Consider the following 25,248-nt stretch of genomic DNA (forward strand, 5'->3'; position numbering starts at 1 on the left):
GGTAAGGCATACACTAAGACTAAAACATTATTAATTAATTAAAATTATCCAATTAAAATTTGTTGGGATGATAATTCCCATAATTCTGATAAGTAGCCCAAACTGTCTGTCCACAAATGTAGATTTGTACATCTGCAGCTGTTCACGCAGATCTACCACGCATTCATGTACACACGAGACACAGCGGTCAAAACAAATGCTAAATTTAAACTTTTTAAAACTCTAAATCAATATTGGAGTTACTTTTGCACGCTGGAGTAAGGACCATGGCTAAGAAATTTAAATTAGATAGATAAAAGTATTTTAGTCACGCAAAGCTTATGTTGATTGTGTTGTTTTACAAATTGGTTAAATGCACAGAAGCAAAGGCTATAGAATACTTAATACAGAAGGGTTGTTCAACCACTGAAATCGTCAAGCGAACGATTGATGTGACTATTTTCAATTTCATAAGGGACCTTTTAAAGCATTGATAATGTTTTAAAGTCACATAACATAAGCAAATAGCACTATTCTGCCTAGCCTAATTACTAAGGTAAAGTTGATTTTAAAGTTGGTTCATTTTTTAACAAAGACAACCTGTGACACGGTCCCTATATTGTTTATCATGCCACTCTGAATTTTCACTGTGAAATGGCTTGTAAGTATGGTTAAGTCCTGCACGCTGCCGGCCAAGCATTATAGATGCTTTAGGACAAAGCGCATGAGAGAGTGAGACCAGCAATTCTTGCATGCATTAAATATTGCACATTATGACAAGTTTTGCTCGAAAACATGCTAGATATAATAGTTTTTTATTTGGAATTATAGTACTATAGAGTACTATCAAGTTTTCTAACTGACATGATCTAGTGGGTTGTCTACTGACATCTTTAAGGGGCTTGTTCATGATTTCAGGAGGAAACGGATAGTATTTTGGCAGATCACCTACTGCACCTTTAACTATGGTAAAAATTCAAGTAGGCTTGACCAGACGATCTTGATCTTGTGTCATCACTACCCTGCTGAAAAAAAAAAAACTAACAAATGGAAACCTCAACAATTCTAATGGTTTTGTTGGTTATATTGGGAATTGCATTGCTAATGGTAATGGTCCTTGTGGGTCTATATTGGTAATTTGTTATTTTTTATTGGTGACATGTACAAATAACTAAATCCAAATAGAATTTGTCTCAGTGAATGCTGAAACCAATAAAACATACTGGTCTAACAGTTAAAATCAGGCAATTAGAAGACAGCTCAGTCTCAAACTAATACTGGTTTCATTAGCATTTCATATTGACTAAACATTCTGACATCTGTAGCTCAAGGCATCTTATAGAAATTAACCAAGGTTTTACTACAAGAAGTGGTTATTGAATTTAAACTATGGCAAACATGGATCATTTATGCTCCATAGATTAACAACAATTTTCTTTGTGTGTGTTTTTTTTAGTAAAATCATGTTTGATGTTCATAGGTGTGAACCCCTTCTCTATCCTAATGACCTTCAATTGTATTTCTTTTACATACAAAGCAAGTCAGTGTTTAAGTTATCTTATTAAATATCTATAAATGATGATGGAATTCCCATTTTTTGGTGATCTGCCCCTTTTAAAGGTACTCAACTATTTTTTGAAACAGGCTCATTTTACAAGTCACCTAGAGTTAAACAGATGTGTTTTACCATTTTGAAATCCATTTAGTCGATCTCCACGTCTGGCGAGAGCACTTTTAGCTTAACATATTTAGCTAGGCACTATTTTAATATGCATAATATCATTGCACCTGCTTTATCCATGGTACAGCAGCAATATTTCTTGATTATTATGCCAGAATGAGAGTATAGTTCCTAGACATATTGGCTTAGAAAATATAAAATAGCAAATTTACCTTTTCTGTCAGTTATAGTACACAATGTAACTACAGAAGAGTCAAGCTTTAAATAGCAGATTTATCAAAACACTATTTTTGGAGGAGTTTTAGAGAGATATGCTAATGGTCTAATCCGATTCAAGAATTTATGCTAAGCTAAGCTAAAAGTGCTCCCGTCAGACCTGGAGATTAGCTGAATTGATTAATATGCAACTGTCTGACTTAGGATGTCTTGTAAAATCAGCCTATTTAAAAAAAAGTGTAGCGCTTCTGTAATTCTTTAACTAATCAAGAAATGGGACCTTATCATCAAATGTTACCTCAAGCTGTATTGAAAAAGGTTTAGGCTTTTTGGGCTAATTTCTCCCATTCATTTCATTTGCAGGTCTCTGTTTTTTGCTCTTCATATTATTTGTAACTTAACTGTACCATTTGTATGAGAATTGACAGAATGATGTTTTTATTCTCCCTCATGTGTCTTCTCATCATCTTTTGTTTAAGTCACAAGAATATCAATTTTTGTTAACAGGCCCGACCTGCGCTGATGCCCACAATCCCTGCGACCCCAATAAATGCCACCCGCCATCACGGTGCCAGGTCCTTCCAGAGGGAGGTTACAAATGCGAATGTCCGATGGGACGTGAAGGCAGGCACTGTGAAAAAGGTACAGTACTACATCATGGTAAAAATACAGTAAATGAAGGTATCGACTCTTCTAAGGACTGAAATAACTGCTGCTCCTCAGTTGTAATTTCAGTATTGATTTTGGTCAGGATCGATCAGTCCGACTTGGATATTTGCGGTAGAATTATTGAGGGATAAAATAAGAGCCGAGGGTTATGCTGGAGTGGATAAAAAGCGAGTCTCCAGTTGCATCTCTGGTAGCTACCACACTGTAAAATAGGTTTCATCAGCTAATATAATAGAGAGTCGGCATCTAGGAGGTGATGTGAAATTATTTGCACTTTTACACTGTGTCTGAGTGAACTGAAGATCAAACATATGGTGGGTCTAAGGGGGGGATTTCTGTAGCCGGGCGTCCACTGGGAGCTGGACCCTAACCAGGGAGGAGATGCTCCATTCTGCTGCCATTTGGAGGCTTTCATTAGCACTCACTTTCGGTTGCACTTTCCTCTCTCACCTCATTAAAATTCTTACAGATGTGTGAGACCGCAAGCATGTGAAAAGGGGAAACCAAATGAAAGGTTTAGGGAGATACACTTGCGCAGGCGTATTGGGAAAACCCCTGGGGTGCAGGAGGAGTCCAGCCCAATACACGAGCGAGGCCACAGGCCTATTACATGTAGGTTAAATTGGCCTATATGTGCAGTAGTGCCCACCCACTTTTTCAGCAGGCTTGGTTCAGGAAATTTTTTCCCTGCAGGGATTTAGGAAAGAAAAACTGTGTTTGTTAAAGACTTTTGAATCAAACAAACTGGCTATGTGGTGAATCTAAATATTATAAAACTTGAAGTGTAAATTAATTTAAAATTGGAGCATAAATTGGTGCATAAACAGGACTTGACATTAACACTTGCCAACCTGCCAAATGCGGGTAGATTTCGGCTTTGATATTATCCTTTGCAGTAACATTTCTTTAATAGGAGATTAACTTCCCATTTATGTCTAGTTAACTGATGATCTAAGATCTTTAGCCAGGGCAGTCTACTGTGCAGATTTTTAGATACATGACAAATTATATATTTTTTTAAATGTCAAAAGTTTTTATTTTAATATAAGTGTTGTTGAATAAAAAAGTGTATGCATATTATTACAAATGTTTTGTTCATTTTTGAAATGTTTAAATTATTTATAATGTGTGCCCAAAAATAATTATTTATTTATTTATTATTATTTTATTATTTTTTTGGTGTGGCCTGAGGAAAATTTAGTACATTCTTAATGTTAAGCCCTGAAAATGTAAAAAAGTAACTACATGCAATGCAACACCATGTAACCACTACTGATTTGCTTATGCTCATGGTCATGCACAACACACAAAACAGTGAAATGAAGTCATGTGGTCATTACACAATATCTAAATCAAGTAATTATAGCAAAGGCAATTTATGCATAAAAAATATATTCCAAACAGCAAAATTGTGGCTAGTGAAAATGCTGAGTGGTTAGTAATGATGAAAAACTACTAGCCATAGTGGCTGGTGATCAAAACAGCTAATGCCAAGCCCTGTGCATAAATATAAAATAAAAAGGTGCATGGTTAAATTAAGAAGGCTTTAATGAGGAAAACAACTACAGCTCTGGAAAAAAAAATAATACCACTTCAAGGTCATTATTAGTTCTTTGAATTTGCCCAATAGGTAATAATAGTGTGTCTTCAAAATATTTCTAAAGAATAGTATCATTCAGAGCCTCTCTTTTGGCAGAAAATGACAGTTGGTTTATATACAGAATATAGAATAGAATATTCTGTGCAATGCTGTGGAATATTCAGTGTTTTCAAACCTTAATATAGGGGAGAAATATTGTATTTGAGTATAACTTTTTTTCGGCTTGATCCCTTTATCAAGCAGGGGTCACCACAGCGGATTTAACCGCTAACTTATCCAGCATATGTTTTACACAGTGAATGCCGCTTGAGCCACAACCCAACACTGGGAAACACCATAAACTTTTGCTTTCACACACATACACTACGGCCAATTTAGCTTATTCAATTCACCTATAGCGCAGAACTGTGGGGGAAACTGGAGCACCTGGAGGAAATCCATGCGAACACGGGGAGAACATGCAAATTCCACATAGAAATGCCAACTGACCCAACCGGGGCTCGAATCAGCAACCTTCGTCTGTGAGGCAATCTTTCTACCCACTGCACCACCGTAACACCCTGAGTATAACTTATATAAATGCATATAACTCCATGGAAGAAAATAAGAGACAACTCAAAAGTACTAATTTCCCAGTACTGGGTTGTGCTAGAAGGGCATCCGCTGTGTAAAACATAATCTGGAAAAGTTGATTCATTCTGCTGTGGCGATCCTTGATAAATAAGGGACTAAGTTGAAGAAAAATGAATGAATGAATGGATTCTCGGTTTTCTGTATATGCAGGATTTATTAGGTTTGGGTTATTCTAATGTCTGCTAACGTTTCTTCCATTTTTAAAATAGAAATATTGACATTTAAAGTAAATAATGCAGACTAATGGCTTCAACAAAATTATATACCCTTGTATACGATATCGATTAACAATCTCAGAGCTTTCTTTAAAGCTGACTTCATAGGTTATCATTAAAAATAATTTCATTTATAAAGAATGTAAGTGGAACTTTTACTTCCAGAACCAAACTGTCACACACTGTAGAGTTTCCTGCACATTCACTGTACATCACCCTCCAGTATTTACTGAAAATTTGATTCCCCCATGCTGTCATTTATACGACCATCCTCATTGTCAGCCTGTATCAGCTATGTGTCTTCAATATAAACATATTAGCAATATAAATGATCTCATTAACTGTGGGCGGGGCCGGTTTCAACATTCGCCACACACATCTGTTTAACCCAGAACTGTCAAACACGAGGAGCCATAGAGTCACCTTTTTGTCTAAGAAAGTCTCCATTAGCGAGTGATTAAAATAAATCGAGGTGAACCAGAATCAATGAGTTGAGCGCATCCATCAGACGGGGTGTATTTTTTTTTATGGCTTGAATCAATGAGATGAGTAATTCTATCAGTCAGCAGCACATCATGATTAATGGAGAGTCAGTCGGGCAAAGTGTCCAGAGAGAGTGGCTTTTTCAGATAAGAGACTGTCCGGCTCTGGTTGGCACCTATAAAATGACAAAATCACTCGTCGTAAAAAGTTGTTCCCTGCTGGACCAGACCGAAGGGGAAATTATGTGTAAAGAAAAATGAATTGTACGTTATGTAACAGTCCCGTCAGGAAACACTTTAACTCTCGGGAGTTACAGTATATGCTATTGTCTCTGACACACTGCTGGACTGAAGCACTAAAGCTAATACATGATTCATCCATTAGCTCTATCCATTAGATTTTTATAGTCAATGTGAATTAGTGTTTGTAGCCCATTTACCTTTTATAGTGGGATGTATTTCAGAGTAAAAAAAAGTATGTGAAATAAGAGGGTGACACAAGCAAGACACAGCAAGAAGGTCGCTGGTTCGAGCCTCGGCTGGGTCAGTTGGCATATCTGTGTGAAGTTTGCATGTTCTCCCCATGTTCACGTAGGTTTCCTTCGGGTGGTCCGGATTCTCCCACAGTCCAAAGACATGCGGTATAGGTGAATTGAATAAACTAAATTGCCCGTAGTCTATGTGTGTGAATACGTGTGTATGGATGTTTTCCAGTACTGGGTTGCAGCTGGAAGGGCATCCGCTGTGTAAAACATATGCTAAATAAGTTGGCGGTGAATGGATGAATAGCCGAAATGCAAAAGCAAAATAAAAAACATATTTTTACATTTGTTTAAAATAAATGTGGAGCTTTATGAAATATTTCAAAATATATGTATAAAACCAATTAAATATACAGCTATTGAAAAATTTGGTGGATTTACATTTTATTGTTATTGTATGTGTTTAAGAAAACATATGTGTTTTTTTTCTTAAAACTACTAATGTCAATCCTTCCCAATTTAAAATAAAAAGGTTGCCTATTAAGGCTGTCGCATACTGGATGCACCAATCGGGGTTGCACCACGACGCGCACATGACAGTTGGAAGTATTGCACACTGGAAGTACTGCATATTCTCCTGTCATTTAATATTTAACTATTTAGATTACGCTCTGTGGCATGGCAGAACATTGTCCTGTGTCGTAGCTGGGTGCCACCCCAGGTACCCTGATAGAAATCTATGTTGACTTTATTCAAAAATGCATGTCAGTACATGGTGCTGTGAGGCGAGTCGTGGTGTGGTGCATCTGGTGTGCGACCCCCTTTAGAGTATTTCTTCCATAAAATGACATTTTAAGATTTCACACTTACCTAATGATTGATTATAAAGTGAGTTTGGCATGTATTCCCGAGAGAGAGCCCTGAGAGGGTAGTTTGAGCTCAGGTAGGTCTCGAGAACTCCCCCCTTTGTTAAGAGCTTATGGCAGATTGTAATTGCTATGTAGAGATATACTGCTGGTTAAAAGTTTTTGACTATAGTGTTATTTAGATTGATCAATTCACTTATGACACATGTTTTTGGATTGTGGGAGGAAACAAGAGAACCCAGAGGAAACCCACACGAACATGTAAACTCCACACAGAAATTACAGCTGCCTGTTAAGGATTTGAACCAGTGACATCCTTGCTGTGAGGCAACAGTGTTAACAACTGGGCCACCGTGCCACCTTATGAAGGGAAAGGTGGAGGAGTAGGAGTGAAAGGGAGGATTCTCCAAGGCGAAGATAACTGTAGTACGAAACCCTGGCTATTTACAGTGAGTTAGGAATCATCTGATCAGTGAATCATGCCTTAGTTAATGTGGAACCAGCCGTGGTCAATCATAATCACATGCTCCTCTCGAAATTAGTTTATAAATAAACTTCACTTTTTCAAAATGTCAACATTACATGTTTTTACATGATTTAATCAATTTTCAGACATACATTTAGAATATTTTAACTTAACTCAAGCATTAAGAAATCAATATTTGTTAAAATAACCCTGCTTTTGTTGACAATTATAAATTTTTCTCCAATTTTTTTTTTGTATTTTTATTTGAACTTTTTAGTTAATGTTATCCTATATTTAAACAGTGCAATAAAAAGGAATAGTATTTGGTGAAAGCAATAATAAATTAGTCTGATCCCAAACGTTTAAAACAGGGGTGCCCAAACTTTTTCTTATGAAGGGCCAAAAACCAAACTTGAATGAGGCTAGTGGGCTGAAGGTAATATATTTGCCTAATTTATTTAATATTTTTTTAAAAGACTATAGACAACATTGCTTTTTATTAACTAATTATAGCTTTTGCCTTGATTTGCACACCAATGACTTCTGCAGAGTCCTCTATTTGTCATGTGACAGTATTTACATTTTATAAAATCAGTTTTTAATTTCAGTTTGCTTTTATTAGCTCAGCAATAAAACAAACAAAAAAGGTTATGTCAAATTAGAAATTACAATTTCTGTGTTAAAGGCATTTGCTTCATAATCCTCTCCATCATTCTCACTTTCCTCTCAGATGGGATGGTGGGCCAAATCAAAGGATAAAATTGGGCATATTTGGTTTAAACAGTACTGTGCATTTATTTTTAATGCATTTTTCAATTTAACGAAGAATTGTGCAGTTGCAAACCAATAGTTTCCCCCAACAGCAGTCTGTCCTGTAATACTGGATGTTGTCAAGTCCTTAAACTGAATAAAATGAAGGCCTCTGCTTTGTCACTTTTCACTATGACTTCCACTTCCTTGTGGTGTGTGCAAGTGTTGTGTCTTCATGTACAATGCTGGTGCTGGCGCTGTGTTAAACAATAGCTAATTAGCTTTTTAATCTCAGTCTGCCATCCCGAACCGAGCATGCGCTCATCCTGTGTAATTACTGCAGGCTTCATGCTGGGCTGAAAGGCAGAGCTGTGTGTTGATGTACGCGTGTGTCTGTGTGAGTGTGTGTGGTGTGTGTGTGATCCTGAAAGTTATATACCGTGTCACTGTCTGCTCTCATAATTGGAGGAACTCTCCCATCTCAAACGCATTAAGTTGTCTGCAAAACATAATGGACTTTTTCACATTTCTCAGTGTCAGACAAGGGAGGCGCTTTCATTCCTTACTTCACTGGAGATTCTTTTCTGGAGCTCAAAGGCCTCCATACGTATAACCAGGATCTCAGGTATAACAATACATATGGATGTTTTACATTTATAATGATGATGATCATGACAGAATTATTTATAGATTGATTTATTGTTGTTATATTAATATTAATATTAATAAAATGATAATAATAATATAGTATTGTTATTGTTTGTATTATTATTATTATTATTATTATTATTATTATTATTAATAGTTAAATTTTATATTATTATTTAACTAAAAACTGCACGTGCATGATTATTTATTGACTATTTATTATTATTTTATTATTATTATTATTTTAATGTATTATTATTATTTTTAATGTATAATAATTATATAGTATTGTTAGTTTTTACTAGTAATATTAATATTTAACTAAAACTGCATGTGCATGATTATTTATTGACTATTTATTTAACTAGTTATTTATTTAGTTATTATTACTATTTATTATTACTAATATTTATCTATTTATTAGTTTATTATTATTATGTATTTATTATTATTATTAATTATTATTAATAATAATAATAATAATGATAATAATAGTTATATAGTATTGTTATTGTTTTTACTATTAATATTAATATTTAACTAAAAAACTGCATGTGCATGATTATTTATTGACTACATATTTATTTTGTTTATTATTATTATTGTTGTTGTTGTTGTTGTTGTTACTATTATTAATGTATGTATTGATGTATTATTATTATTATTATTACTATTCTTATTATTATTATTATTATTAATGATGATAATAATATAGTATTGTTATTGTATTATTATTATTATTATTAATATTACTATTATTATTATCATTATTATTATTACGACTACTCTTAATATTACTATTAATATGAATATTTGACTAAAAAACTGCATGTGCATGATTATTTATTGACTTCTTTTTGTTATTTATTTTTTATTGTTATTATTATTATTTTTAATGTTTTTATCTTATTATGTAATAATTTCATTCATAATTACTATTATTTCCATCTGATGACCATTAATTAAAAAAACAACAACTGGTAAACAAATCTGGTTTTATTATGCTTGGTCTCAATTTTATTTTGTGTCCAGCAATTTCGAGTTAATTTGCATTTGGACATAACTCAGAAATGATGTTCATTTGGTCGAGCTATTAACTCTATAATTAGTTCATTCATTTCTGACAATTTTGACCTATTCATGTAGACTCACAGACTGAATGCGAACATTTCTCACATCATGTTTGTGCCTCTATCAGGAAAGAAAAAAAAACTGTTCTTCATCTAATTAAACTCTCTTTTTTCCCCATAGGCAAAAATTCAGCATGACTATCGTTCTACTGGCCAATGACTCCAAAGGCATGATCTTCTACAATGGTCAGAAGACAGACGGCAAAGGGGATTTCATCTCGCTCTCTCTTAATGACGGCATCCTGGAGTTTAGATATGACCTGGGCAAAGGGCCAGCTGTCATTAGGTAAACAACATGCCATTTTCAATTCATTTTCATAAGAAACTCAGATTACTCAGCTGCATTCTGTTCGCTTGCAAGTTCCATTATCTAACTCTAGCTATTGTGTTTATTCCCATATCTCTGTTATGAGGGCCAAAAAAAACATTTCTTTCCCTCTTTTTGTGCATGTGCATGACAGGAGTAAAGAAAAAATCAAGCTGAACGAGTGGAACACAGTGAATTTGGAACGGGCCAGCAGAAAAGGAGAGATTAGCATTAACGGCAAAGACCCTGTCAGAGGAGAGGCGCCGGTAGGAGAACAAACTTATGCATATTCTGCCTGATAAAGGCCACAAACATCATCTCAATTTACAAGAACTAGCTGTTCCAACCCTTGCCAAAAAGTAATATGATGGCAGCATAATATACAGTGGAGCCCAAAAGTACTAAAATTTTAGAAGTTTTTATTTCCAAATTTACAATATATTTACACTACCGGTTAAAAGTTTGAGGTCAGTAGGATTTTTAAATGTTTTAAAATAAGCTTTTATATAAGGCTGCATTTATTTAATCAAGAATAAAGTACAAATTGTAAAATTGTGAAATGTTTTTGCACTATAAAGTGGCAAAAGTAGTTCATAAATTAATTTATTAATTTATTACAGTTATTTTAAAAATTAATTTTTAGCTTCATTACTCCAGTCACATGATCCTTCAGAAATCATTCTAATTATTATTATTATTATTATTATTATTATTTATAGCATTATTATTATTATTATCATTATTATTATTAATAATAATAATTATTATTATTATAATGATAATAATAATGAAGTTAATAATGACTGGATTATTCATTTCATTTGAAACTACATAATAATAAAGCAGTTATTTAAAATTTTAATAAATATTTAACAATTTTGATTGCCACCTTGATGAACAGAATAATTTTGTTTAAAAATGTTTATAATAATAAAAAAAAAAACAGACCCCAAACTTTTGACCGGTAGTGTATTCAAATTCTTATTCTATACTTTTTCTAGGTTACTAATCGAATAAATGTACACTAGGCATGTGACTCTTGTACAGATGATAAGACGTTCTTTGCATCATCAAGCCTGGCTGGAAGGCTTGTGATCATAAGGCTTTATTCAAGCTTGTGTTGTTCATGTGCTCTTGAGTGCTATGTAAAAGAGAAAAACTCAAACTAGACTATGCATTGTGTCAAATTTGCCTTGCAAATATTTCACTTCTTGACATTAATTGCCTTAGTACTTTATTAGTTGCAAGATGCTTTATATGTGCTTTAATATTTGAGAAAAAAGTACTGCTCCAAAGAAACATTTGAATTCTAATGATGATAGTTTCAAGTGTAATTAAAAAAGCAGCTTATATCGATTTTACACTAGAGCTGGGTGATTAATCGGAAAGCAGTCGACATTCAGAACCTATGATCGATCTAATACAGGACAATTTTTTCAACTACTTTCCCTACCACATGTGGAGTCACGTGACCCTGCTCTGTTAAGGCTACTTTATACTTCTGCATCGAATGCACAGGTATGATCTGCCGCAGCCTTCATGCCTATACCCATGAACTACACGTTGCAATTTTGCACTTTAATGACGATGATTGGAAGCTGCGCCGGAAGCGGCATATTTTCCATTACAATAAAATTATTATAGTATTATTAAAAGATCTGTTTTCAGAAGATTCAAGAAATGCGCTGTTTAAAATATTGGTCCCACTTTATATTGTTGCTTGTACCTGTAAACTTACATGGTAACTATATATGTAAGTAGTATATAGCTTCAGTGTATGTACACATTATTACATAGTGTTTACTTGTGTATTACAGATGTAACGTCACACGTAACAACCCACTGAATAGTATGTGTAAGTTCAAATCTGTAACTGGACATTAATAACATTAACTTTTGTAAACTACCCCTTTATTGAATTACTGATGTGATTCTACAGTTAACCTTAAAACAACATATAAACATAAGGCATTTGTATATTTCTATATACACTTACACTTTTTTGGAAGAAGTTTGCTGTTGCTAAACAGTTACACAAAGGCTTAGGTATTATATATTACACATTATACATTATTTGTGACCAGTTTACACTTTATATTGAGTGGACAGTTCCTGATGATTTACCCTGTAATTACACTGGTATCACAAGGTGAAACCTTCTAATGCAGCGTTAGTTCTGCCATTCTAATAGAGTGTTCAGAAGTACATGGTATGCAAACAGGTGTGAAAGTGAAAAACACAGCCAAGTATTTTTTGTTTCACAATGCACTTATATAATTCTTGTTACAGATGTGTTGCTGTACATACTACTTACACATCTAGTTACCATGTAAGTTCACAGATATAAGCGACAACCAAAATAGTTATTTTAAAAGAGTTATTTTAATTAGAAGAAATACTCCTTATTTTCTACTATTAATATAAAAATTGAACATTGAAAATAATTATTTTTGTTTCAAAAAAAGTGCAAGTTATTTATCTTCTTTTTTATAAGAAAAAAATGACTGTTCATTTTAGTCAATGTGTGTTTTAATTCCAGTTGTTCAACGTTGATGTTTAATAAACAATCATAGCACATAGTGTGTGTTTCCCTCAATTATTTTAAAAAAGTACACACTCAAAAATTTCTCACTTGTAATATGAGCATATTTACTGTATACTCCAAAACATGTTAAATAAATAGATAAAATAATTGTTCATTAATCAAAATCGAGTTAAAATATTCAACTAATTGAGGTTTTAGAGTTTAGGCCAAATTACCCAGCAATATTTAACACTGTCGTTGTTATAGTGGAGACAGTTTGAATTATGCATATTTGTATTAATATAGCAAGTACATATAATGTGTTAGAACTGTGGAATAAACATTAGTTTTTATTATGTTGTTGTCCTTCCAAAAGATACATGCAATATAACTTTCTTCAATATGTCATTTGGAATGAAAGCAGTTGAGGGAGAGGATCTGATGTGTAACATTAAATTAGATCCTCTCATTAGGTCTTAAAGTAATTAACATGCTGCATTAATCTGTGTCATTAATGATAATCAAAATACAACAGATTTCAATCGATTATTTAATTACTTTATTATATATTACTTAAACGCTGCTGTTAAATAGATGGAATATTGTTTGTGTGTTTATTTATACTGTAGTAGCTAGTAAACAATTTATTATTCATATAATGTGTGTAGCAGTGTGCTGCCTGAGTGCTTAGGTACAGAAATACAGGAATGCTAATGTGTTAATAAAATAATTTGAGAAAAAATAATCATATATAATCAAACCATCAGCCTCTAAATCATAATCAAATCAATTCACAACTTTGAAACATTCACCAACAATTTTTTTTTTCAAAAGTGTTGCAAAAAGCATTTAAAAACTCTAAACCGAAAGACTTTTGGACTCCACTTTATGGCATGATATTAAATGATTACCATATTCATATAGCTACCATGATATTGACCTTTCAGTGAAACCATGATATTATCACGGTGCATTTAAAAGAAACCATGATATTATCACATTGCTACCGACCAGAAAGTCCTGTATTGTTTTGTGCATTCTTTTAAAGTTTTGTTCGCTGTCTGCTTTTAACGCGAGGTCTGCAGTGCATGAGTGGGAAGCTGTCGAAACTTCGCCTTTTTTCCATCTCATACGTGTAGTTTTTTGTCTGTGGCCCTCCGTTTGCTTTTAATTGCCATGTGGAAATGACTCTGCCTGTTGTGCTTCGAATCCGCACCCACTCAGATCAATCCCAGCAGCCTCTGCCAGAGCTTGTGTCATAACCGAAGTACAATCAGGCTGCTCTCGTACACAAATCGAGGCCGTGTAATAATCTCCAAACTCTCTCTCATCCTCCAGTTATTCCAAACAGTGTAATTTGTGATTAGCTCCATGTAGTCTTACGCGTAGGCACTTAAGTGTGCCTTTTCTTATCATTAAACCTTCCTACGTAGGATAATTGTGTTTCATTGCAACGGTAGAGGCAGGGAAATCGTATTAAAGCGAGAGCGTGAGAGGATGAGAGATGAAAAATGGGAAGAAACCAGAAGGGTCTCATCTTAAAGGGGCGCCTGAAGCAGGGAAACCCTAAGAGAAATACAACTGACTATAGGTTTTGTGTATTTTGCTTGCTTGACGTTAATTGGCTTAATTGAATTGACTGATATAAGTCATTTAACTCTTCAGATGTGTAAAGGAAAATGCAGTTATTCAGATAAACCTAAAAGTCTATTGTTTTACTCTAAACTGTAACAGAAATACATTCTGCACTATATTTTGCACTATTCAAGTAACTGTAAAAAAATGTAATTAATGTAAGGGTGCTTTCACAAATAGATGTCTGTTTTGAAACCTGACTCGTTTGCCCAGTTAGCGTGGTCCATTTGGCATATATGAATCCAGCAATCTCGCTCGGATCCTCGCAAACGGTCCGAGATCGCCTGAATCAGGTGGTCTCGGCTCTATAAAAACGAACTCTGTTGCTGATTGATTGTGTTGAGAAAGCAATATGATGCAACCAACTAACGAACCAGGCTATACCACAGTGTATTATGTTATGTAACAGGCATATATGGCTATATTAAGAGAGAACTATGAGTAGGGCGGTTTCATATCGAAATCATGCTGAAATATTAACTAGAGCTGTATACTCATTAGCAAAAATGACAGAAATTACCATCTGATATTTTTTTCTGTATTTTAGTCTTATAATATCTAATAAATTCATTCCTGCAATGACACCTTAAAAGAAAGATCAACATTGATCTTCTTCATGATCGGACTGCAGTCTCGGTTCATCTATTTCTATCTGTGATTAATTACTATAATGCATAATTCGGCCAACATTTTTTTAATAGATTCATTCAATAAGTAGATTTTTACAACCCTTGTCAACTGAAATGGCCATGTATGAGATGCTATGAGGCTGAGCAAAATCCGTGGGACTCTGAAATAAATAATCATAGAAAAGTCCATATTGTAGCCAACAAAGAACCACCGCGATACAATACATACAATAACTGAAGTAGAACTAAGAATATGAAATATATTCTTATAATAATAATAATTTAATAATTTAAAATACATGGAAAATTCCATCATATAAACTAACTCGCGATGCTGTAAATTATGTTAACAGCAGTGTAATGATTAAATATCATTTTACGCATGTTTATTAGCATCATTAAGCTTCAGCGGGTGTCGATGTCACTGCTGGAGTTGTCACTGCAGCGACATCCACCGCGACACTGTCACTGACACAGGTCACTAATGTCAGTCAAACATGCCACTATCGAGTGGCACATGCCAGTAAAACCAGACATGCCACCGGATTTTGACTGTTTTGGTTCGTTTAGAAACTTTGCCGTGTGAAAGTGAACCAAACCAAGAGCAAAAATAAACATTGTAACAATTTTAATTCCTGTTTCGGAACAAAACAATCAACCTACAGGTATGAAAGCATCCTAAATTAATTGTTCATCATATGTACCTACCAGGCCGATTTCCTTAAAAAAATTATGATGTATTGTCAGCTAATGTGTAGCTAATGCATAGCTTATTTGTATGAAAATGGAAAATGTTTTTTTTTTTTAAAGGAAGTATGTCCCCAAGCTCCGCCTCTAAACACAACCATCATTGGTGGATAACTGAATCTTACTACAATGTATGAATGAGACTGTATAAAGTCATACAAATTAGCCACTAAACCAATAAGTTTTGAGTTGCTTTGAGTTTTGTATTACTTACTGAATGTTTTAGTTTACACTACCTGACAAAAGTCTTGTCGTTGATCCCAGTTGTAAGAGCAACAGATAATAACTTGACTTCTAGTTGATCACTTGGAAAAGTAGCAGAAGGTAGATTTTTCTAATGAATCATCTGTTGAACTGCATCCCAATTATCACAAATACTGCAGAAGACCTATTGGAACCTGCATGGACCCAAGATTCTCACAGAAATCAGTAAAGTTTGGTCAAGGAAAAATTATGATTTGAGGTTACATTCAGTATAGGGATGTGCGAGAGATCTGCTGAGTGCATGGCAACATCAACAGCCTGAGGTATGAAGACATTTGTGCCCCCCATTAAATTACAAACCACAGAAGAGGGCACATTTTTCAGCAGGAGAGCACTCCATCTCATACTGTACTTCAGCTTCCACATCAAAGTTCATGAAAGCAAAGAAGGCCAATGTGCTCCGGGATTGGCCAGCCTAGTCACCAAACATGAACGTTATTGAGCATGTCTGGGGTAAGATGAAAGAGGAGGCATCGAACATGAATCCAAAGAATCTTGATGAGTTCTGGGAATCCTACAAGAACAGTTTCTTCGCCATTCCAGATGACTTTATTAATGTATGGATGCAGTCCTCCAAGCTCATGGGAGCCATATACAATATGAATTCTTTTTCCCAGTGCACCATGACTTTATATTCTATACTGTACATTATTTCTGTTAAGTGTCAAGGCTAAACTTAGACTTTGTCTCAGCAAAGTCAGACGTTACTCTCCAATAAATAATCAAAAATCATAGCATGATCATATTTAATTTTGGCAAATTAAGTGTAATCTAGAGGCCTTTGCATTTCATGTAAGCCATCTCTGATACCAAATAATCAACTAGAAGTCAAGTTATTATTTGTTGTTCAAAAAACTTGGATAGGTGGCAAGACTTGTGTCAGGTGGTGTATGGCATCTAGTTATGCAAAATGTATTTATATTAATATAGAAAGTGCATGTAATATGTTAGAAGTGGAATCTTTTTTTACAATGTTTTATGATAAATCTATAAAAATGTGCCAATAACACTATTACTGTACTGCAAAATTGTAAATAAAGTGCCCTTATCATATAGAAACCTTTTTAAATGAATATCTATTATTAAAACTGAAATATGTTTATATATAAGAGGATGAGAGATGAAAAATGTTAAGATGTCAAAAGGGTCTCATTTTAAAAAGCAGTGCCAGAAGCAAAACCCCAAGAGAAATAGTTTCATATTGCCTCAATGGCCGTTCCACTGAGCCCACTCTTAACTACAGCAGCGTATCACAAAGCAAAAATAAATAATGTATGTGCAGTAGTGTAAAACATAGTTCGACTTTTAATGTCATTCCTGATTTACTCCACACATTGGTTTCTGACACACTGTACACACACCTATATATTTTTTTATTTGCGACCTGCATGCTAAGTGTCTTGCTTGAGTTACGCGTGTGAATGTTTTATTCCTCAGGCTTATAGTTTACTGCATGCTGGACTGTGTGTACTGACATCTTCTGTGCTTTCTTCTCTGGTAACAATTTTTTTCTTCCTTCCCCTGTGCTCTGTTTGTGTGCTGTCTGGATATAAGAAATCACGCAAGGTAATGACTGAAGTCTGAAATCGCTTTCTCAAATCGACATCTTCATTCCAACCAAAAGCAACTTGTCCATTTCAGCTTCATCGTTCATTAGCCGAGATCTGGTCAAACAAATCAGAGGGGAGTTTTTCTTTTTTTTTCCCTCTTCAAACTGTTCCATATGCTATAAGGGATGAGACAGAGAGAGATCTGGCTTTCACCTCAGACCAGCTGGTATGGGGGCGACGAGGGAGAGAGTTATCATTTGACCACCATTGTTTCATCACCCTTCCAACAACAATGAAATGTCTTCATTAGTCTCGCGTGGGAGGGCCATTAAACCGCCTCACTGTGGATGTAGACTGCATGAAAAAAGGCTGCTGGCGTGGGAGAGAAACAGAGTGTTATCTAAAGAAGAAAAGATGTGAAAGGAAGAGAGCGTGGTAGAGTTGTTCTTTTGGCACATTTGTTTTTGGACCCTTCAGGGGCGTCATGCACTTTTGTTGTTGTTGTTGCTGCTGTTGTTTGTTTGAGGTGGTACCAATGACAGTCCTAGCTCACTCGGTGCCCTAGGCTACTGAAGACATGACCAAAGAGAAAGAAATGCTATTTATAAATCTAAGATGTGATAGCCTTGTGGGGGTTTTTGAGAATCCAAGGAGACTCGGGTGCGAAAGTTTAACTTTTGAACCACAAACTTTCAAATGAAAGTGTATTGTAAATACACACATAAGGTGTGGGGTCACCGATCATTTTTAAAGACTTTTAATCACTAAGGCTTCATTTATTTAATCAAATATTTATAAATAAAAAAGAGCAACAGTAATATTCTAAAATATTATTGACAACATGTAATCTATTTTAATATTAAAAAGTATAAAGTATAAAATAGCTTATTTTTAATGCATTTTGGCTATTGATTTACACAATAATTGACTTTAGAGGACTTAATAATAGTTTTATAGTCCACACCAGTGGTGTAGTCCTAAATATAAAGTAGTGTACTATTACCCACCCAACCCAAATTTTAAAAGTAAGCAAAGAAATGACATCTATATTTTTTGGATTAATTAGCAATATAAATTTATTAAACATAAGTTACCTGTAGCCGACACGGTGGTGTAGTAGGTAGTGCTGTCGCCTCACAGCAAGAAGGTCGCTGGTTTGAGCCTCGGCTGGGTTAGTTGGCGTTTCTGTGTGGAGTTTACACGTTTCCCCCGCGTTCACATGGGTTTCCTCCGGGTGATCCGGTTTCCCCTACTGTCTAAAACATGCGGTACAGGTGAATTGGGTAAGCTAAATTGTCCGTAGTGTATGAGTGTGAATGAGTGTGAATGGATGTTTCCCAGAGATGGGTTTCGGCTGAAAGGGCATCCGCTGCGTAAAACATGTGCTGGATAAGTTGGTGGTTCATTTCGCTGTGGCGACCCCGGATTAATAAAGTGACTAAGCCAAAAAGAAAATGAATGAATGAATAAAAGTTACCTGTAACTATTGACTTCTTTAAAAGTGTTGAAAAAGACAAATTTGTTCGTTTTAAAGCGAGATGCTAATAGTCTAATACTATTCAATGAGTTATGCTTAGATAATAGTGCCCCCAGTAGACCCGTAGATTGGCTAAATATATTAAGCTGTGGTATATATATATATATATATATATATATATATATATATATATATATATATATATATATATATATATATATATATATATATATATATATATATAATATAAATATAATGAAAACAAAATAAAAAACAAAAGCAAAGCACACTCAAATGAGGAAACTGTAGATGGGGTAACCCAGTTGCTCCTCCATGACATTGGGGTAATACAAGTTCTGAATAGAAATATAGGGGGGCTAAAGCAACATCCATACTGTTTTATAATTGTACCTGAACGTTTCAGCGAGACATCATTCAGTTCACTTGTCGTCGTCTTTGAGAAACTTTTTTTCACAGCTGCTGCAGTCGTCAGGGGGTGGGGAATGGTGCAAATTAAACAAAAATGCACCAAATACAACAAATTAAGATGCAAGTTAACAAAAAAAATTGGTATAGAAGTCGTAATACCCAAACAGCTCATGGAAAAAAGTAGGCATACGGAGTATAAGTGCATATAGCCTCTACTACACCACTGGTCCACACGTAAACTATATATGACCCCTGACCACAAAACTAGTCATAAGTGTGAATTTTTGGAAGATGAGATGCATAAAGCACATAATAAGATATAAATAATCTTTCCATTGATGTATAAATTGTTAAGACAACATTTGGCTGAAATACAACAACTTAAAATTGTAAAATTTAAACCCTTAAGGTTGAACAAATTAAGTTCTTAGCAATACATATCACTTTTAAAAAAATAGATTTAGGACATTACGTTTAGAAAAGGAATTATCAAAATGTATTTAAGAAAAAGGATATTTACTTAATATTTTAATTATGTTTATCCTAAAAGAAAAAAATATAAATTTTGGCGTATAGCCAAAAATATAGTTATAAAACAAAGGGCTGGTTTTGTGTTCGGTGTTCAGTTTATAGGAATGTATAAGTACTTCACAACAAAAACAATAATGGTGAAATACAGGAGCGAGATGCCTACTGACCTGTCATTTTGTGGATCTGTGTAAACGGCAGTCATTAAGACTGTTGACATCTGTGCTCAAAAGTTTTCAAAACCTCAAAGGAAAATCATTTTTATTTATCATAGCAGTCATGTAAACAAACCCTCAGCCAGAGGGGCCATGTTTGTGCCCTCATATATTAAATGAACACCTTGGTTTACCTAGAACAATTGTGCAAGTTAATTATCGACGTTGCTCATTTTTCTTGAGAATTGCATTCAAATTCTTGGCCGCGATATCAGAGGGGGCATGTGCCAGTTTGAGAAGGCATGAAGCTTCTAGGGCCCTTGGGGAAAGTTCCTAAATAACGCTGGCAGTTAGCTATTCACTTCACCTGCTCAATCTCAGTCTCAGCTCGTTCTGGCAGGGAAGCGGAGAGTGAAAATGTCTCTCCCAGCCTGTGGCTGTCGATGCATTGCAGCTTTGTGTCAAGACTTCTCATTGCACACGTCTCTGACCACATGAAACAGCAGCTGGGTGAAAACATTCCTGGCTATGCTGTCTTGGCCCATCCGGATGTTTGGACTGGCCTCCGGGTCCTTAGCCAGAGCTTTTCAAGCCTTCGCCTGTATCCGTACTTAGCTATTCTTCTTTTTATATCGCTGGAATGAGAGCTGGACCACACGTCAGAAATTGGCATTGGTGTTGATGTCCCATCTTTCTTTCTTTTTTTTCCCCGGCAATTAACTTGCCTTTCCCCCAAGGCAATAATTGGCCTACATAAAATAAAGATTTTTAATTCTTTTTAAGTAGAGCCTCATGCAGAAAAATCCCACTGTAACTAAAGCGATTTTCACACAGGTTGGAGAAACGCTCGTTTCATGGTCATCCGCGGTGTGAGCGATGCACCAATTAGAGTTTACAGCTCCAGATTTTAAAGGTCTAAGGAACAATCAGGCATTCATTACACTCTTTCATTAAAAACCCATCCATATCAATTGTCCTCATTTCAGTCGTTTCTTCAATTATCCCTCTCTCACTTTTTTCTTCCTATCGCTTTTCTCCTGTCTTGTATGTTAGATTCACAGTCATTTACCATTCAGGGAGCTGAGCTTAAATCAATTATGGTATTGTAATACAACACTCACACTGATGTGGATAAGAATTAGGTGTGAAAGTCAAATCTATAAGCCTGCTGATGTACAGTAAACCATCCTCTGTCTCACTACAGCGCTGTACTACTCTAGATCACACATTAAATTATTTTGACATTTTGCTAGAGTTTGCATTAAAGAAGTTTATAGCTAGAAGAGTGAACTGAGGATAAGGATGTGGTGTCTTACATTTGTTTGTTATGTTGCCCAGAATCAGCACACGGATCTCAATCTGAAGGAATCGCTCTTTGTGGGTGGAGCTCCTGATTTCCGCAAAGTAGCCAGAGCTGCTGCGATCAAAGATGGCTTCAAAGGGGCCATTCAGAAGGTGAGAGCACTTACAGATGCATTAAAGTCATGAATTCCATTAACAAGCCATTTTACTTCCATCAGTTGATGTATTTCAAAGTGAAACGGGATATTCAGAGAGAATAAAGCTAACTTTGCTTATTGGGAAATAATTGGATAGGAAAAAATGGATGTTACTTACCAGAATGAAGCCAGACCTAGATGTGATTTGCTAAAATACTCCCCAAATAGCTATTTGGCTAAAAGAAGATAAACTTATTATATTTGGATTCTTTTTTTATGCATGGTTCACATAGGCAAAAGAAACACTTTTTATGGTTTTGCATAGGGGAAAAACAGTGCGACCAGAACTTTTTATTAATTTGGGTCTGCTTTGACCAGAAAAATATGGGGTGCATGCAGTTATAACATACTTCAAACTTTTATTTTTTCACATTTACTCATTAATGAGAAGTATCTGATCAGATGCTATATGGTTTTACTCAAGCGGCAACATCCCGCGCTCCATCGTGAAACTACATACCAAAGTAACTGAAACTGCAATTCATCGAAATTTTGCTAGTCCTGGCTTGATATAGAGCATAGTCTATTGAACTTTACAGCAGAAAAGTGTTTATAACCTGGTACAAAGAACGATTTTGGTTCATATAGCTAATATTACCCTTCATGACAACTGTGAGGGTTGATTTTTTTATAACTCATCCGTTTCTTTATATCAAGTTATATTAGGTCTGCATAATTAAGGGCGTGGCCACTTGATTGATAGCTAGGTCTCGCTGGTCGGCATCACTTCACCTAAGCTGATTCCAGCTGGTTAACTGCTGAACTCACCATGTACAGTACATCGTATTTTTGTTTTGGTTTTTGTGGCTTTACACAGTCAGTTGCTTTTAAGAATTATTTCTTACAAATATCCTTTGATATGGCATGCTGTGTGCATTTAAATATGCTCACAAACCATTCAAGTTGCCTCCATTTCCCAGGTGAGTGAAATTATGTACTTATACCATATCTATAAATGTATTTGTTTTATTTAAGATCCTTTATCTCTTATATTTTTCTTTAGAACTCGAATGCACTCCAAAATCTGACAGACTGATTACCTTTAGGCTATAGAACAGTCATCTGAAGCGTTGTCATACAGTGTTATTCCTGGATTTCATAAATAGCCTTACATTTACCAACACAGACTAGAAGTGTTTGAAAGTAACTTGCGTTTTCCTTTTCTAGAAAAGCGTTATAAGAACAATACTTAGTGGTTCGATGTGTTACAACAGTGTTTTTAAAAGTCTAAACACTTTATTGATATAGTACACAACCAAACATGTGGTCAGAACACAAATGAGTCACAGGTAATGAAGTATTAAGCATTTCTGCCAAAGAAAAATCTGTCTAAGCAAAATGCCAGTAGGCATCTGTAGCTCCGCTCATGCTCCGCCTCTTTGCTCTTGCTTGGTATCCCCTGGTTGGTGCGATGACGGGTGAACAAAATGGCGATGAGTGGCCATTCCTACTTGTAGCTTCTTTTGCGTTCTTTAGAAACCTATGTGTGACGTCACATATACTACATTTATATCGTTTACAGTCTATGGTTTTACCTGATAAATTTAAGTTTCTAAGAAAAATTGAACTTGTATGTGTAAATGTGAAAACAAATGACTTGTTTGAATGTTGTTTTGACTTTAATCGCCTCGATTGTAATAAAATAGAGAAAATAGAATATGATTTTAGATTCAATTTATTAGGCTGTGATAACTCAGAATGCGAAAATTGTACACAAATTGTTATGTTTTTACTTTGGAAAACTACTACTTTGAAAGTAATTTTGGTTCTAATCAATTCTAATACTAATCATCTGTCTCTGTAGCAGCTGAGCAGAGACAATATGCTATTAGCTAGGGGTGTGACGAGACACTTACTACATGAGACGAGACACAAGATTTTTATACAAATTCCTCAATAATGAAATATATTAATGGAAAATAGTCTTTTGTTCAACAAAAAAAAATTACAAAATGCAAAACTATTTACATGCTTTTTTTAAATCAACTTGTAATTAATGTTAATTTACTTCCATTTTAATGAGTTATGCCATAAAGCACATGCAAAAACTGCTAAATATTTTGCTATAAAACCGACTGACTGGACAAACTCTGAACCACTGAATGCAAGGGTGGACTGATAGCAGAGAGCTTAACCTGTCTCAAAATGTGGCTAAAAGTCCTACACGACAGTAACAGTTTGATTACTGAGTTTACATGTCTGTACAGCACTTCAATAATGCGACTAAAATAGGAATATTTCACGTCTTAATTTAATTTGTGTTTATGATGATTATGACTTCAGCATATCTAAAAAGCTATTCCATCGCAGGGTAAATTTGTGTGGCTGCAGTTGTAGCAGCCTTTGCTTTTGGACCAATCTTCAGTGCTGAATTCACCCTCATGCTCTATCATAACATCACAACTCACAAGGCAACTTTTCACCTTGACGAGAAATCTTGTCGTGATTTAGTCTTGTGAGATATTGTAGCCCGAGGTCTCATCACACCCCTAGTATTAGCTGAAAAATATTTATCTGTGACAACACAGAAATTGTATATATAATATTGTATATCGGTCTCCACAGATTACTTTGATGGGAATTCCAATCCTGAAAGCTGATAATGCCCTTTCGTCCACTGACGTGTCCATGTATCCTAATCATCCCTGCTCCAAAGACGTTTGTGAGAATGGAGGCCGCTGCAACCCCCAGCTGAACAGCTATGAGTGCGCCTGCCGCCACGGATTCTCCGGACACCACTGCCAGGACAGTAAGTTCCTTATTTAATCACTTTTTAAAAATCATATTACCCAATATAGCTTCTCCGCCAACTCCCTCACACTCCTTAAAGGCAAGATTTGCATGCGTCTTTAGCATACATCAACATACTGTACAGCTTACTTAAAAGAAATAGCTCTTGGCAGCTCTAGCCAGTCATATGCTCCATATGTAGATTTAGCTAAATCCACGCCTCCAAACTTTCACAAATAACACCATCCTCGATTCGTATGCTTATCGCAAACACACATTGGCACAGTCGCAAAAACCTAAGAACTTTTGCTCACCTCATTAACCTTGCAGGGTCCTTGTGTTGCATCTTTAACCTTAATTAAGCCACACAAGCATGAAGCCTGCGATACATCACACTCTTTTTCTAGCTTTGCTTTAATTAACAATGCCCTGTCTCACATCGATTGGTGTAATTTCACTCCGTCTTCTCTCCCCCTTTCCAGCAATATTTGAGAAGTCCGCTGGGGACACGGAGGCCATTGCGTTTGATGGTCATACATTCATCGAATATCACAACGGAGTCACCAAAAGGTAATGTGGGCGCTTGTCCTTGTGTCAGTGCTTTCCCCAATGATCACAATGATTGGTTCATTGCTATATTAGCAGTCAATGAGGAGCGATGACAGGCTAGATTACTCCGGCCCCATTTAAGGCCCGACGTGCTTCCTCATTTTAGCTAATGGCTTGATCTTATCAATTACCACTTTCGCTATAGTCTGTCTCTTTGGTTTTCCGTGAACCCTAGCTGGGTCCAATTAGCGTGGCACCCGAAGGAGTCTCACGACTGCAGTGCGATGGATCACGCTTATATGCTGTAATGAAGCTTCCTCCACCATCACTGGGATCTCAAAACCACACGTCTTCACTACCACACATATCCTAAGGCACCATTGATGGTCATGTCTTGATAATTGCTTC

At 35.3% G+C, this 25,248-nt stretch overlaps 1 protein-coding gene across 38 annotated transcripts in view; it reads left to right on the forward strand.

Moving 5' to 3' along the window:
* Positions 1-25,248, forward strand: part of agrn (agrin) — a 444,147-nt gene that overhangs the window by 396,121 nt on the left and 22,778 nt on the right. For 20 of the 38 annotated variants that reach the window (XM_073938578.1, XM_073938589.1, XM_073938579.1 and 17 more), the window contains 7 exon segments: positions 2,384-2,518; positions 8,574-8,664; positions 9,939-10,103; positions 10,279-10,390; positions 21,401-21,517; positions 24,127-24,310; positions 24,774-24,861. In XM_073938578.1, coding sequence (XP_073794679.1) covers positions 2,384-2,518; positions 8,574-8,664; positions 9,939-10,103; positions 10,279-10,390; positions 21,401-21,517; positions 24,127-24,310; positions 24,774-24,861 — 892 coding nt within the window. 38 annotated transcript variants of the gene reach the window in all.

This window comes from Danio rerio, chromosome 23 (assembly GCF_049306965.1).
Source record: "Danio rerio strain Tuebingen ecotype United States chromosome 23, GRCz12tu, whole genome shotgun sequence".
Lineage (NCBI taxonomy): Eukaryota > Metazoa > Chordata > Actinopteri > Cypriniformes > Danionidae > Danio > Danio rerio.